Source organism: Lithobates pipiens, unplaced genomic scaffold (genome assembly GCF_037356315.1).
Source record: "Lithobates pipiens isolate NorthernLeopardFrog02 unplaced genomic scaffold, aLitPip1_a1.2 Scaffold_16, whole genome shotgun sequence".
Taxonomy (NCBI): domain Eukaryota; kingdom Metazoa; phylum Chordata; class Amphibia; order Anura; family Ranidae; genus Lithobates; species Lithobates pipiens.
Genome location: NW_027507748.1, coordinates 164,627,889 through 164,642,371, shown reverse-complemented (window position 1 = coordinate 164,642,371; position 14,483 = coordinate 164,627,889). Strand labels below are relative to the sequence as shown.

The 14,483-nt window shown below is 43.9% G+C and overlaps 1 protein-coding gene across 2 annotated transcripts in view; it reads right to left on the bottom strand.

Moving 5' to 3' along the window:
• The window catches only part of SH3KBP1 (SH3 domain containing kinase binding protein 1), a 530,573-nt gene that overhangs the window by 213,114 nt on the left and 302,976 nt on the right, over positions 1–14,483 (bottom strand). For both annotated transcript variants that reach the window (XM_077480738.1, XM_077480739.1), the window contains one exon: positions 6,458–6,651. In XM_077480738.1, the coding sequence (XP_077336864.1) occupies positions 6,458–6,651 (194 nt within the window). The remainder of the gene's footprint in view (positions 1–6,457; positions 6,652–14,483) is intronic.

Sequence of the window (14,483 nt, the reverse complement as noted above, 5' to 3'; positions counted from 1 at the left end):
TTGCAGAGATTTGGCATGTGATTAGACATGTCCGAATCGGTGCAACGGTGTAAACCGGTTCTCAAAAGTTGTTTCTGTACTACTTTTGGTGACTTCGGGGTGCGATTTCAATAGACCTCTGTGCAAAAACCCACACAGAGGTCTCTAAAATTGCCCCGAATTCGGACCAACATGCGGAATAAAATCGTGTGAGTTCAGCTTAAGTGTGAACCTGAGGTCAAGAGAGCTTGTTCTTTTGAAAAACAACAGACTGACTAGTAAGTGGCTGGTTGAACGAAAAAACAAAACAAAAAAACTATTGTCTAAAAAACTGCCTTGGCAAGTTGCAGTATAATACGTTTGCTTTTGGGTTTAATATCGATTTAAAGTGGTTGTAAAGGCAGTTTTTTTTTTATCTTGCATTAAGATAAAAAACCTTCTGTGTGCAGCAGCCCCCCTAATACTTAGCTGAGCCCGATCTTCCTCCAGTGCTGTGCACGAGTGCCTTGGCCATCTGGAACCCTCCCTCCTGATTGGCTGAAACACAGCAGCTGCACCATTGGCTCATGATGCTCTCAAAGTCAGTTTGCCAATCAGGAGAGAGAGAGAGGCGGCTCGGGTGCCCCCATAGTAAGCTGCTCACTGTAGGGGCACTCGGCAGGAGGGCCGAAGAGGAGAAGGATCTGAGCTGCTCTGTGTAAAACCAACTGCACAGAGCATGTAAGTATGACATGTTTGATAATTTTAAAGAAAAAGAAAACAAGACTTTAGAATCACTTTAAGTACAAGCATGTCCCATATATAACCTCTATTTTTAGGATGCTTTCACACTGAGGCGCTTTACAGGCGTTACAATGCTAAAAATAGCGCCTGTAAAGTGCCTCTGGCTTTCTAACTGGAGCAGTGTGCTTGCAGGATGGTCAAAAAGTCCTGCAAGGCATATCTTTGGAGAGCTGTAAGAGTGGTGTATACACCGCCGCTAAAGCACCCCTGCCCATTGATAACAATGGGGCAGCGTCGCCAAAGTGCCGGCGCTTTGTGGGTGGTTTTAACCCTTTTTCGGCTGCTAGCAGGGGTTAAAACCGCCCCGCTAAAAGCTGAACAGCGCCGCTAAAACGACAGTAAAGCAGAGCTAAAAATAGCTTTACCGCTGGAGCCTGCCCACCCCTGTGTGAAAGTAGACTTACTGTCCCAAGCTTCATCTTTTTCAAGGCACATTCCCCAGTCGGAATGTTGCCAATCCCAGCAATGGCAGTGACAAAACACATAGTTTCTGCCACATACAATGTGACCAAACAATATCATAAATATCCTGCATAACTAAATCTGTCAATTCAACGATGCCAGAACGTTTTTAGGGACAGGAGCAATAGGAAAATAATGCAAACTACCCAACATTTGAATTGCCCATAGTTTCCATAGCTGAAAATATTTTGTGAAACTATACTATACTAAAGGCAAATATGGGCTCTTCACTTAGATTAGCTTAGAGAATAAGATGAAGCTCTGGCGACTTCAAACATCCAATCATTTGCAAGCAAAAATACAGTTTTTGCCGTTCCTATTCGCGAGAAGTCGATCTAATACAGGCTTGTTGGAAAATTTGTGTTTGATCAGTACTGCAGCCAATTGGCTGCAGCATTAATAAGCATATGATGACAGCGGAGAGATTCCCACTGTCAGAATACCACAGCGCAGTGGGGAGGATTCCTCCATCCACCTGGAATGTGTAGATAGGAAATCGATTCACTTTTTCTCAGTCCGCTGGTTGAGCCTGTAGGCCGAACCAAAAAAGTCTATCGGTGTATACCTTGCAAAGTGAACGGCTTGTTTGCCTTGAACTCTAACTGAAAGCTTTTAGATTCCTCCTTTTCAAAGAACCTGGTTGAATGTCCTATTCAATGCAGTAGTTTTAAAACATAACGGACCTAGTTTATTAGTGCCAGCACTTTAGGTAACTGTGTTATATTATAAAGATTGAGTAGGATAGGGGGATCTAAGAAGTATAAGTGCACATATTATTGAGAGTACATTGTCGGTGGCATTTTAAAAGTAGGAGGACATGCCTATGTTGCCAAAGGCTTGGGAGTTGCAATAAGTGCACTCGTTATAGTTACATATACATAAATATATATATAGCTATAGATATAATTGTAGAACTGTTTAAATTTCTATATATAACCTACTAACAATTTTAATTAAATTACTGAAGCAGGGAGGAATGCCAATATCCAAATTAGCTGATCTCATAAACCAAACGTGCCTGTATAATCTTAATGTGTCTACACTCTACACCCATTAACCTGAATGGTCTCAAAGTTTGTAAACTTACTGTGTGACGATCTCCACTGCGACAGTTCTGTACCTTTGACTAGAAGTTGATCAGCAGCACCTTTCCTTCACACTACCATACGGAGAGGCCTCTGAGATCCCGCATACCATAGACGTCCAACAGTCCTTTGAAGTGGCTCTCACATACTACCAGGAAGCAACCCAGCAGTGGCCTATGAGGCATCTTTCAACATCATTGACAAACGTATCAAACAATCCCAATTTTGTCCACCTTTGATCGGTACAGCCTGTAACACCTTGCGCCAACTATTGGTACCTTGCAAGCCACTAGGGTATATAGCAGTTAAATGTTCTAGAGTTTAACCATCTCTTTTAACATGTCTGTCAGGAAGGGGAACCCCAAATTCATGCTAAAGACCTTCCTGGTGACCCTCATGTGACTGTGGAAGGACTCATTCAAGCGCTAGAATGCCGCGTACACACGATTGGAAATTTGGCCAGCAAAAGACTGATGACAGCTTTTGGTCGGAAAATGCGACCATGTGTATGCTCCATCGGGCTTTTGCTGGCCGAATTCCTGCCAGCAAAAGATTGAGAGCATTGTGTGACTGTGTGAATGAAAGCCACGCTTGAGCAGAATTCCGTTGGAAAAAACATCCAAGATTTTTCTGACGGAAAATCCGCTTGTGCGTACTAGGCTTAAGTAGTGTTTCTTAAAGGGATCTCCTCCACACACTCCATAGCTGACACAATAGCCTGGTGATCTCCCAGAGGATTGTCATGTGCCTTATCCTCCATCAGTGGTTCAGTGCTAGTGAGCTGCTCCACATCCTCACCCTGGGTACTGTCAGTTTGGTATAAATCTTTAGGCCTCTTGCACATTGCTGTCTGAAAATGCTCAGTCTTCAGGCATAAAGGCGTTTTTTTTTACCAACTTAAATGCAGCCCACTGCTGTCAGTGTGCCTGTACACACAGGCATGTAAACATATACTGCATATTGACCAGTAAAAAAAATAATAATACAGAAATCTGCATGAGCATGAGCAGTCTTAAAATCAGTCTCCTAGGACACTGTACTTGAAATTCCCGCACACGTTTTAACCAAGATAGTCTTACCCACCAGCACAGTCAGTGTTGTCATCTTCCTTTTTAGTACACTGGGGTAAGGGCCGACTGCTCCACTTCTCTTTAACCTACCATTTCACCCCAACGACCATATGCTTAAATAGCTGTGCTCCCTGGCACTCCCTGCAGTCTCAACAGGAAGTGGGTCACTGTTGCCAGGAGTGACAGCAGGCACTTTTGCACATGAAGCAGAGCAGGTAACCAAAGACCCAGCCATGTTACCTTGAGCAGAATCCAGAGACAGAGGACACTTGGAAACAGCATGCCCCCACTCACTGCACCACGCGCAATGCACTTGCTAGGAGTTCTGAGCCCCACTTCCGACATAACTTTGGTGACCCAGTGATGCACTTTCTCTAGTTGCTATGGCAGATGGTCTTTCTTTAACAGAGAGTTGCTGGCATTCCCAGTAACACCCATCGCCTCCCAAGGCACAATTCATGTTTTAAAGCGGTCATAGTCATCATAGCCTTGGCCCATCAAATGGTAAGTTACCCAGAACCTCACCAGTAGAAAGGGATTAAAATTGCTTGCTACTATGAGAAAGGGCTGCAATAACTCTGCCCAGAGTTCTTTGGGCAATCTTTACAATGCAACAATGTTCTCAAATTCAGCCAAAATTCAGCCTGTACCTGCGTGGATTTTCTCTGGGTACACTGGTTTCCGTCCAGACTCCAAAGATATACTCATATATTAATCCTGTCTAAATTAGCCCTATTACGTGCAAGTATGCATGTGTGTGATGGACCTTAGACTAAGCTCCTTGAGGGCAGGGAGGGATGTGAATGTACAATATATAAGAAAAGCAATGTGCATAACCATTTCCCTACATAAACTTATGGTTTAGCGAGAATCAGCCGACTCCACTTTTGCCCGCATCCTCCACAAATTGTACTGCAACTTCAGTACAGACAGTGAAGTATGTTTCAAGGCTTTTTGACAATTTTTATTCAAAAGTCAAGTTAAAACACACAGACTGTTAGCCTCACAGGGGTTTTCAGCATAATGACAAGTATATCACGCTCATATATCATGACAAATATTCCAGCCTTCTGTTGACCTGGACTCCGTAGTCCCTGAATCTGTCTGTGCACAGACTCACCATGGTTAAGTTATTCAGCATTGTAACAAACCGCCCACCTTGGGGCTGCAAAGGCTCCAGCCCAATTACACAGAGCCTCTTAATACTTCTCTCAGACAATGGCCTGGTCAGATGACCCCATCCAGTGTCTCTTCACAAACATTCCTCCTACAGCAGCTAATCTCTAAGGAAAGAGCCCTGAACCATAGACTGCCCCTTGACTCAAAAGGTTGACACACCTGCATGCTGTTTCCCAGTAAAATAAGGACCCAATCCAGGAGTTACCAGTCCTGAAAAAAATGGCAAAACAGGCACCCCAAACCTCAACCGTGGCAAGGTGCAACCAGTGTTAATTTTTGCAGCAAATTTAGTTTTAGTCTTAGTCCTAGGACTAAAATGGCATTTTAGTTTTAGTCCCATGTTAGTCTTCTGCAAGTGTTTTAATCCTATTTAGTCGACTAAACTCTCCAGTACATTTTAGTCGACTAAACTCTCCAGTACATTTTAGTCAACTAAACTCTCCAGTACATTTTAGTCAACTAAACTCTCCAGTACATTTTAGTCAACTAAACTCTCCAGTACTAAAATAATTTTAGATGACTAAAATCAAATGCATTATTTTAGCATTTATCTACAATTTCCAAACTCATTATCCACTCCTGGAGTGAAAAATTGAATAGGTCATCTTTTTTGGTATTAAGGTTTGAACATGCACTACAGACACAGATTTAATCATTATATAACATCTTTATGATAAACCAACGTTTTTTTTACAAGAATATTGCTTTTCTTTGACAGAAGTGTAACATTCAAATAATAATTATTTTTTTTTAAACTCTTTGCGCGATGATACCACCATGCAGTGCACATTTACAAAAACTTGTCTGGTTTATGTAATCTTCAGGCCTAAGTTGATTTTTTTGGAGCATGGGTGCAAAAACAGCTCTGACAGCAAAAAGGTTAATCCTGCACAGATCAGACAGTGTGCTGCTCTTCCATAGTGGACAATCTATGAAGTCTATGGACAAGGAGCAGGTCTCCTTCAGGGGCCTCCATATATCAGTATGAAGTGTGAGTACGTGGCAGTGTATGAGAAGGTTAACTACACATTCAAGACCCCACCATCCTAATAGAACATCCCCCTACAGGCTGCAGATAACAGACATTGATAGTCTAACCTTTCTGCTAACAGCCTCCTATCTACAAATGCCTGGCTCTATGTGGAAAGCAGATGTTCTAAGGGTAAACGTCCCTGCCTGACATTTTTGTTTAGTTTTCATTCATTAACAAAAATGGAATTGATTTTGGTCATAGTTTTCGTCAGTGGACGAAAATGCGGTGTACTTTTCATTTTGTTTTCGTCACTGTAAAAATGCCGCTGCCAAAAATTATGACAAAACCTTTTTTGCTGACGAAGTTAACACTGGGTGCAACACTGTCACACAACACATTTGATTAATTGAATTCTATTCTATTGATAGTAAACAGCAGATAAAATGGAACACACAAACTTGCTCCTAACATTTCTAGGCACCTGTTCACACCACAGCGCTAAGGAAATATGCATTAGTGGATGCAGTACTAGTCCTTCTGAATGCATCTTATCAACAGATGTGCATTGTGGTGCATGTCTGTTGGGAAGGTGCTTTAGGGTTCATTCTGTGCGGCATCCCAACACACCTAGCCAACGGATATACATAGCAGTGCATAACCATGCATGGTAACACACTAATGTGCATTGTAGTGCGCTGTGTTATAATAATTGTACATGCACTTTTGGTGCACTAGGCAGTCCATTCAAACGAATAAGCTGCCTTAATGCTATGCACAGTAACATTAGCCATAATTTGTCTTAATGTTTGTGTGCTTACAAAGCGCAACAAAATGAATAGACATTAGTGCTTATTTTAAGAATTTAGCATACCTATATAAATGACAAAAAAAAAAAAGAAAAAAAAGCATATATACTGTATATTTACCTTTTCTACGGGAGGAATGTCATTTTCCATTTCTATTGACCTTGGTCTTAACTTAATTGGCTTGTCTTTGAAAATATCCCCAAAGCCAAATCCCCTGATCTTTTTCGCCTGGTTTTCTGCTCCACTTGTTCCATTGGTCCCTTCTGATTTGGAGTCGCCCCCATCACTCTCCGAGCCAGCAGTATCTTTAAATCCTGGCAGGAAGGAAACATTAATTGTGATGACAATTCTTCCATAGGACTGCAATCATTACATAAGCTCATATATAGTGAACGGGAAACAGTTTGATTTCAACAGTATAGGGTATTATTGTTGAAAGATTTACAGTATCTCACAAAAGTGAGTACAACCCTCACATTTTTCTAAATATTTTATTATATATTTTCATGTGCCAACACTGAATAAAATAGGATTTTTAAAACAGCTTACCTGTAAAATCCTTTTCTTTGATGTACATCAGGGGACACAGGCCATAGTAATAATTACGTGGGTTATATCGGCATATCAGGTGCTGGACACTGGCATGCCCCTTAAGGCGTGAACTTCCCCCATATAAACCCTCCCATTACTGGGAGTCCTCAGTTTTGTAGCCAAGCCATCAAAGTGTATAAGACGAAGAAGGGAGGGACCTCGGTGTCCCCTGATGTACATCAAAGAAAAGGATTGTACAGGGAAGTTGTTTTAAAAATCCTATTTTCTTTTCTTACATCAGGGGACACAGAGCCATAGTAATAACTATGTGAGATGTCCTATAGCAATGGTAACTGAAGGGGGGTAGACAGAATCAAAGAAATAGGAGGCCAGAGGACTCTTAGTGCAGCATGCAGTGTATGCTGTGCCCAAAGGCAATCTCCTCATGACCTTTAAAGGGGAGGGCCACCCTGAAAAACAAAAAAATGTTAAAAATTACAAAAAATCTAAAAAAAAAAAAATGAAAAAATTTTTTTTTTTTACTTACCAGAAATGCCTGTTGCTAGGCACTTTCTCCTAATCTTCCTCTTCCTCCTCCCCGGAGATCTTCTGTCTTCTCTCTTCGTCGCGGCGTCTTCTGGGTAATGAGTCGCGCTGTGTTCTGGGAACTGTGTGTTCCAGAACACAGCGCGTCCCATTCAGAAAGCGCTGCGGGACTCGCGCATGCGCAGCAGCTGCGGGACTCGCGCATGCGCAGTAGGAAACGGGCAGTGAAGCCATAAGGCTCCGCTGCCTGTTTCCCTTACAAGGGATGGCGGCGCCGGGACCCGAGAGCCGAGGGACGGGTCGGCCTCGGGCGGCCGACATCGCGGGCGCCCTGGACAGGTGAGTGTGTTTATTAAGTCAGCAGCTGCAGTGTTTGCAGCTGCTGACTTTTTTTTTTTTTTTTTTTTATAACCGGCCCTCCGCTTTAATATCGATTTGAAAAAAATAAATAAATAAATCGGCTAAACGTCGGAACCAAAGACCAATGTTGCGGTCTTACAGATCTGAGCCATAGAGGCCTGATGATGCACCACCCAAGAGGCACTAATCGCCCTGGATGAATGTGCTCTTAATATGAGAAGGAATAAATTTCTTCTTTAATCTGAAGCTTGATCAATCACTTGTCAAATCCATTTGGAAAATAGTGGATCTTGACGCTGCCTGTCCATATCTTGGACCCTCTGACAGTACAAACAAAACCTGTGTTTTGCGAACCTAATTGGTCGCCCTTAAATAGATTCTGATCGCTCTTACTACATCAAGAGACTGTAGTGCTTTCTCTTGCCCAGATTAAGGCTTATGGGGAGAAAGAAGGAAGAATAATATCTTGGTTTAAATGAAAACCTGTTACCACTTTTGGTAAGAATTCAGGATGAGGACATCAAACCACCTAGTCCTTATTCATGATGAAATATGGCTCTTACAAGACAGAGCCGTTTCGATACTCTTCTAGCAGAAGAACTGGTAAGCAAAAAAGATTATCTTTCTTGTCAAAGAACCAAGAGAATTTTTCATAAGGTTCAAAAGGCTGATTTAACAAAGCCGACAAGACCACTTTTAAATCCTAAGGATTTAGAGGTGCCTTGATAGGGGGAATAAACTGAATAAGCTATGAACCAAGAGTGGGAAACAAGAGGCCGTAGGAAAAGACATTGACACGGCCTGGATCTGGCTCTTGATAAAAGTCAAGGCCAGCTTAATTTCAGATCCCATATGCAGGAATCCTGCCTACTGACATACTTCCTGGGGTGCCAACCCCTGGATCCATACCAAGAAATTTATGCCTTCCAGATTCTATAGAAAGTGATTCTGAAAGCCGGCTTCCTGGCATTAGTCAAAGTAGACACTACTGAAGGAAATCACCCACGATCTTTTATAGAGTGGGATTCAACAGTCAAACCTGTTAAACTCCTTGTCCGTAAAGTAGGATGAAATACCGGACCTTGTGCAAGAAGGTCTGGCTATAATGGCAGAGTCCAAAGGACTTCTACTGCCCTCTTTATGATCGCTAAATTAAGATCTTCTGGGACCCGACTGGGTCCACCAGAATCACCTCCTTCTGTTCCTGCTTAATCCTGCGGAGAAGGCGCAGAAGTAGCAGAACTGGAGGAAAAGCATAGATCAAACTGATCCCCTGAGAAGACTAATGCGTCTGTTCCGCCTGCTAGCGGACCCCTTGTTTGACATAAAGCTGTCAACCTTAATGAATCTGGACGCGAATAGGTGCATGTCTGCAGTACCCCATCTGACATATCGTTAGGAAGATGTCGGGTTGAAGAGATCATTCTCCCAGAAATAATTGTTGGCGTCTCAAATAGTATGCCTGAAATATTAAAATTGCCGCTAGGCAAGGAGAGTTATGTTCTGCCAAAGCTAGAACATTATTCACCTCTTCCTGTACCTCCCCTGGTGATTGATGTAAGCCACCGCCGTGGCTCTATCAGACTGAATCCTGTCAGGAGAGTCCCTTAATCTGACCACCAAGATTCTATGGCCAGCTGTACTGCCTGAAAACTTCCAACAAAGTTGATAGGCAAGGTCCTCTAACCTGAACCATCTCCTCTGGACAGAATCTTCTACGAGGGCCGTTCCCCAGCCTAGAAGGCTGGCATCTGTTGTTAACACCTTGTAGGATAAAGATTTTCCCTCCTGCTGGAAAACCACCAATTTAGACTCTGACCTATGTCGGGAGCTAAGCGTATTGAAAACTAACAAGGCCTGAATCTTCTTTATTCCAGACTGACAGGATGGTGTCTTGAAGCAGTATTTGATAAAACTGCGCGCAAGGGACGGCCCTGAAGGAGGCCACTATTTCCCCTAAAAATCTCCTGCAGCCAAAATTAAGGAATTTTCCTTTCCTGATAAGTTGAATTAGTCCTACAATGGAACTGATTCATGTCTGGGGTAAGAATACCTTCTTCTGTATGGTATCTATAACCAGCCCCCAAGTAACCTCCTTGATGGTTTTAAGGAGATTCTTCCTAGGCTGAGAATCCAATCTAGAGATTTCAGCTATCTACAGCTGAGATCAGACTCTGGTCTTAGACCTGAGACTGAATGATCTATTCAAAGTAGATCTTCTAATAGGCTAGGACCGCTGTGCCTTAAACCTTTAACCTGGCTAAAGGAGGTGCCAGAATCTTTCAGAACACTTGTAGCGCTGTGGCTAAGCCAAATGGCAGTGCCACGATTGATAAAAATCATTTTATATTTCAAACTGCAGAGATTTCTGGTAAGCAGGAAACTTTGGCACATGGAGATATGCAACTCACCTCCTTGCAGGATGGACACAGCAGATCGAATTATGAAAGGATCGGATGTTTAAGTGCCGATTCAGATCTCCGAGATCTAGAGTGGGTCTTACCTCTCTGCTTGGCTCTGGGACCTTAAAAGGTTTGAGCCAAAAAACCCTACTCCACTAAGGGAATCTCTGATATCACCGACTGGGATAACAGCTGAGCCAGAGACCAGAAAGAGACACTTCTGTTCTTTCTTTTTTTTCTTTTCTCTGGAACCTTGGGACCATTCTTTGAGGAGAGCCCCAAGGACCCCACAGGCAGCACCCAAACAGGACCTGAACCCCGGACCCTCAGATCGAAAGCAGACTGGGCCAGCTCTTGAAACTCTAGATGTAACCTAGAGAAAAAAAATCGTAGAAATCACTCTGCTCTTAACATTGTTCCTGCCAGACTTTGAGAACTGCAGGACCTTTCCCCTCAGTCAAAGGAGTGGGGATGCTCCTTCATGAGAAGGCCTTATCATTCTGCTTCATGGGCTTTCTACCCCAAGATCCTGGTGCTGCCCCATTGAGACCGCCTAAAGGCAGATAGCCCAGGCATTAGGAGAGGCTGCATGATTAAAGGAAAACTGTTTGAACCTCCTTTATTGGTAAAGAGAGCTTTAACCCTTTTAGATGTACTTATCCACTCTAAATAGTCATACCCCAGGAAAGGACAAAGACTGGCAAAGGGTTTTCACCTGGTGCTTCGGCTGATCAATATCTCAGCCATGGACCTCTGCAAAGATGCACTAGTCCAAGTATAAGCCATAGGGCTTAAATGATCGAGTCCTTCATAGCATCTGTGAGACACAGTGCGTCAAATACACCAGCCCCTTGCCGGGCCTGCTGATCAGGCAGAACTTTCAGGTATCTCACACCTGTTCCTTAACCCCTTGGAGCCCACATTCCAATGCATTGGCGTGACTCAAAATGCACCCCACCACAATAGTGGAGCAGACGTTAAAGGGTTAATGGACTGAGCTACTCCAATTGCAGCCAGAACTGCAAAAGACATCTTGTCTTTAAAAGGAAAATCCAACCTTAACTTGCTGGATCCTTTAACATCAGTGCATTATCCACTGGACATGTGAGACTCTGCTCACTGAGGTGATTGCAGCAATAGCTGGAACCCCCCATTTCTTTCATAGAAATGTTCCCATTCTGAATACATAAGCTATGCATGAATAGGAAACACATCCCCAGGTGGGGGAGGTTCAAATGAACCCTATTAGAGGTAGATACCTCAAGAACCTGTGTCAGGCAACAAAAGGGTTAAGTAAGGGAGTAGACAAACACCTGACTTGTGCGGCTACTCCCTCCCTGTTAGGATCCTCTGAAGAGGAAAAATAAGTATCTTCCAATATTTAGGAAGATCTACCTGATCCCCAGCCTCCTGCACCTCAACAAAAGGGCCCAGAGGACTCGATGGGAATCTGCTGTGTTTAGTCCTACTATGGAGAGACATCATAGCAATAATCTCTTAAATGGTAGAAGAAAAACCTGTTTGTATGAAATACACAGGGACAGAAGTGTCCTACCCTTGACAGCTTCTTCTGACTGGCCGTATTTTTCTTTTTACCTCTCGGGGAAGAAGACATTCTTTTGGAGGGTTTTTAGTATACCATTAACCCCTTAGAACCCTTAGAGGGGTTCCTGGCCCCTTTGTCACTCATAGCTTACAGTACAAAGCAGAGGCAGTACCAGCAAAATAATCTTTCACTTGCTAGGATATAGTACAGTACAAGAACTGCTATTAATCCTAGCTATACAGTACAATGTTGCCAAAAGGAAAATGCCTGTGTCACCAAACCTGACCAGCAACCACTCTGCTCTGTTCCTCCACCGCTAGGCAGTAGCTTCTCTTGCAGAGCTCTAACTACTTCCTACACATGTGGCCGGCATCTGACGCCATTTAGCCATGCCCCCGTGCGAAAACACCCCCCCTTCCTGTTTCAAACAGGGAAGAGAATCTCCCGCGTGAGCGCCGGCATCATGGCGGGCAGCGGCGGGTAAATCCTCTGCTTGGCGAGCGGCCGCGACTTGCCCAATAAAAACATTTTTCCTTTTTCTTTTTCAAAGGAAGTGATCAGACCCCCCTTGATACCTGAGGGTCTGAGCTGGCTTGAAGGGAGAGGAGAGTGAAGCTTCTGCTGTTTCCAGTGTCAGAATGGTGAGTGCTGAATACAGTCTCCAGTGGTGACACATAGACATGACAACACAATACATGGAAGGAGAGATTAACTCCCCTACCTTTCCTTGCAGCAGGGTTTGTCAGAGATAAAAAAAAAAAAACAATCTTCGCCCTTCACGGTAGGCTCCGAGACCTTGAAAGGAAACCTTCAGGAACAGGGGTACACTCAGGTAATCCCGCAATCCTGGACCTGTGAGAAGATCCTGCCAGTAAACTTTTATTGGCCTTACTACCAAAAAGTACTGGATCCCAGGGCCCTGCTTTAAAAGCATTCACAAGCAAAACCTTGTGTCTTCGGATGACAAGGCCTGGGTACCTATCATTTAGTCCATTGCAGAGACACCAGATCAGATCCAGTCAGGATGGGTGGCTCTCAACAAAGGATTACTGCCCGTGGAGCTCAGTACACACATCCTTACACATGCCCAACACCTCAGACACTGGCGAAAAAGGGGCATTAAGGGGCATACCAGTGTCCAGCACCTGATATGCCGATATAACCCACATAGTTATTACTATGGCTCTGTGTCCCCTGATGTAAGAAAAGAAATGACACTTTGCTACAATGTAAAGTAGTGAGTGTACAGCTTGTATAGCAGTGCAAATTTGCTGTTCCCTCAAAATAACTCAACACACAGCTATTAATGTCTAAATCGCTGGCAACAAAAGTGAGTACACCCCTAAGTGAATATGTCCAAATTGGGCCCAATTAGCCATTTTTCCTCCCCGGTATCATGTGACTCAGTGTTACAAGGTCTCAGGTGTGAATGGGGAGCAGATGTATTCAATTTGGTGTTATCGCTCACACACTCTCATACTGGTCCCTGGAAGTTCAACATGGAACTCTGAGGATCTGAAAAAAAGAATTGTTGCTCTAAATAAAGATGGCCTAGGCAATACGAAGATTGCCAAGACCCTGAAACTTTGCTGCAGCATGGTGGCCAAGACCATACAGCAATTTAACAGGACAGGTTCCATTCAGAACAGGCCTCGCCATGGTCGACCAAAGAAGTTGAGTGCACATGCTCAGCGTTATATCCAGAGGTTGTCTTTGGGAAACAGACATATGAGTGCTGCCAGCATTGCTGCAAAGGTTGAAGTGCTGGGGGGGGAGCCTATTAGTGCTCAGACCCATAAGCCGCATACTGCATCAAATTGGTCTGCATGGCTGTCATCCCAGATGGAAGCCTCTTTGAAAGATGATGCACAAAAAGCCCGCAAACAGTTTGCTGAAGACAAGCAGACTTAAGTCGCGTACACACGGGCGGACTGTATGGCCTACTTAGTCTGTCATACAATCCGACGGACAGTCCGTCATACTTTCGAATGAACGGACTTGACCACACACGGATGAACAAACAGTCCGTCGAAAGCTTGCGCGATGACGAATACAGCACGTACGACGGGACTAGAAATAGGAAGTCCAATACACAGCAATGCAACCTTCTGCCGTGTAAATCCTTTCTGAGCATGCGCCATTCTTAGTCCGTCGAACTAGCCTACTGACGAGCGGATTGTCCGCTGAAACCAAAGTATGACGGACAGAATTTCGAAAATTCCGAAATACTTAGTACGCCAGACTGCACGCTGAAAAAGTCAGCTGAAGCCCACACACGAGCAGACTGTTCGCTGAAATGTGTTTCGACGGACTAAGTAGGCCATACAGTCTGCCCGTGTGTACGCGGCTTAAGGACATGCATTACTGGAACCATGCAGTGTGGTCTGATGAGACCAAGATAAACGTATTTATTATTCAGATGGTGTCAAGCGTGTATGGCGGCAACCAGGTGAGGAGTACAAAGACAAGTGTGTCTTGCCTACAGTCAAGCATGGTGGTGGGAGTGTCATGGTCTGGGGCTGCATGAGTGCTGCTGGCACTGGGGAGCTACAGTTCATTGAGGGAACCATGAAAGCCAACATGTGCTGTGACATACTGAAGCAGAGAATTATTCAATCCCTTTGGAAACTGGGCCGTAGGGCAGTATTCCAACACAATAACAACCCCAAACACACCTCCAAGAAGACCACTGCCTTGCTAAAGAAGCTGAGGGTAAAGGTGAGGGACTAGCCAAGAAGACTTAAACCCTACTGAGCATCTG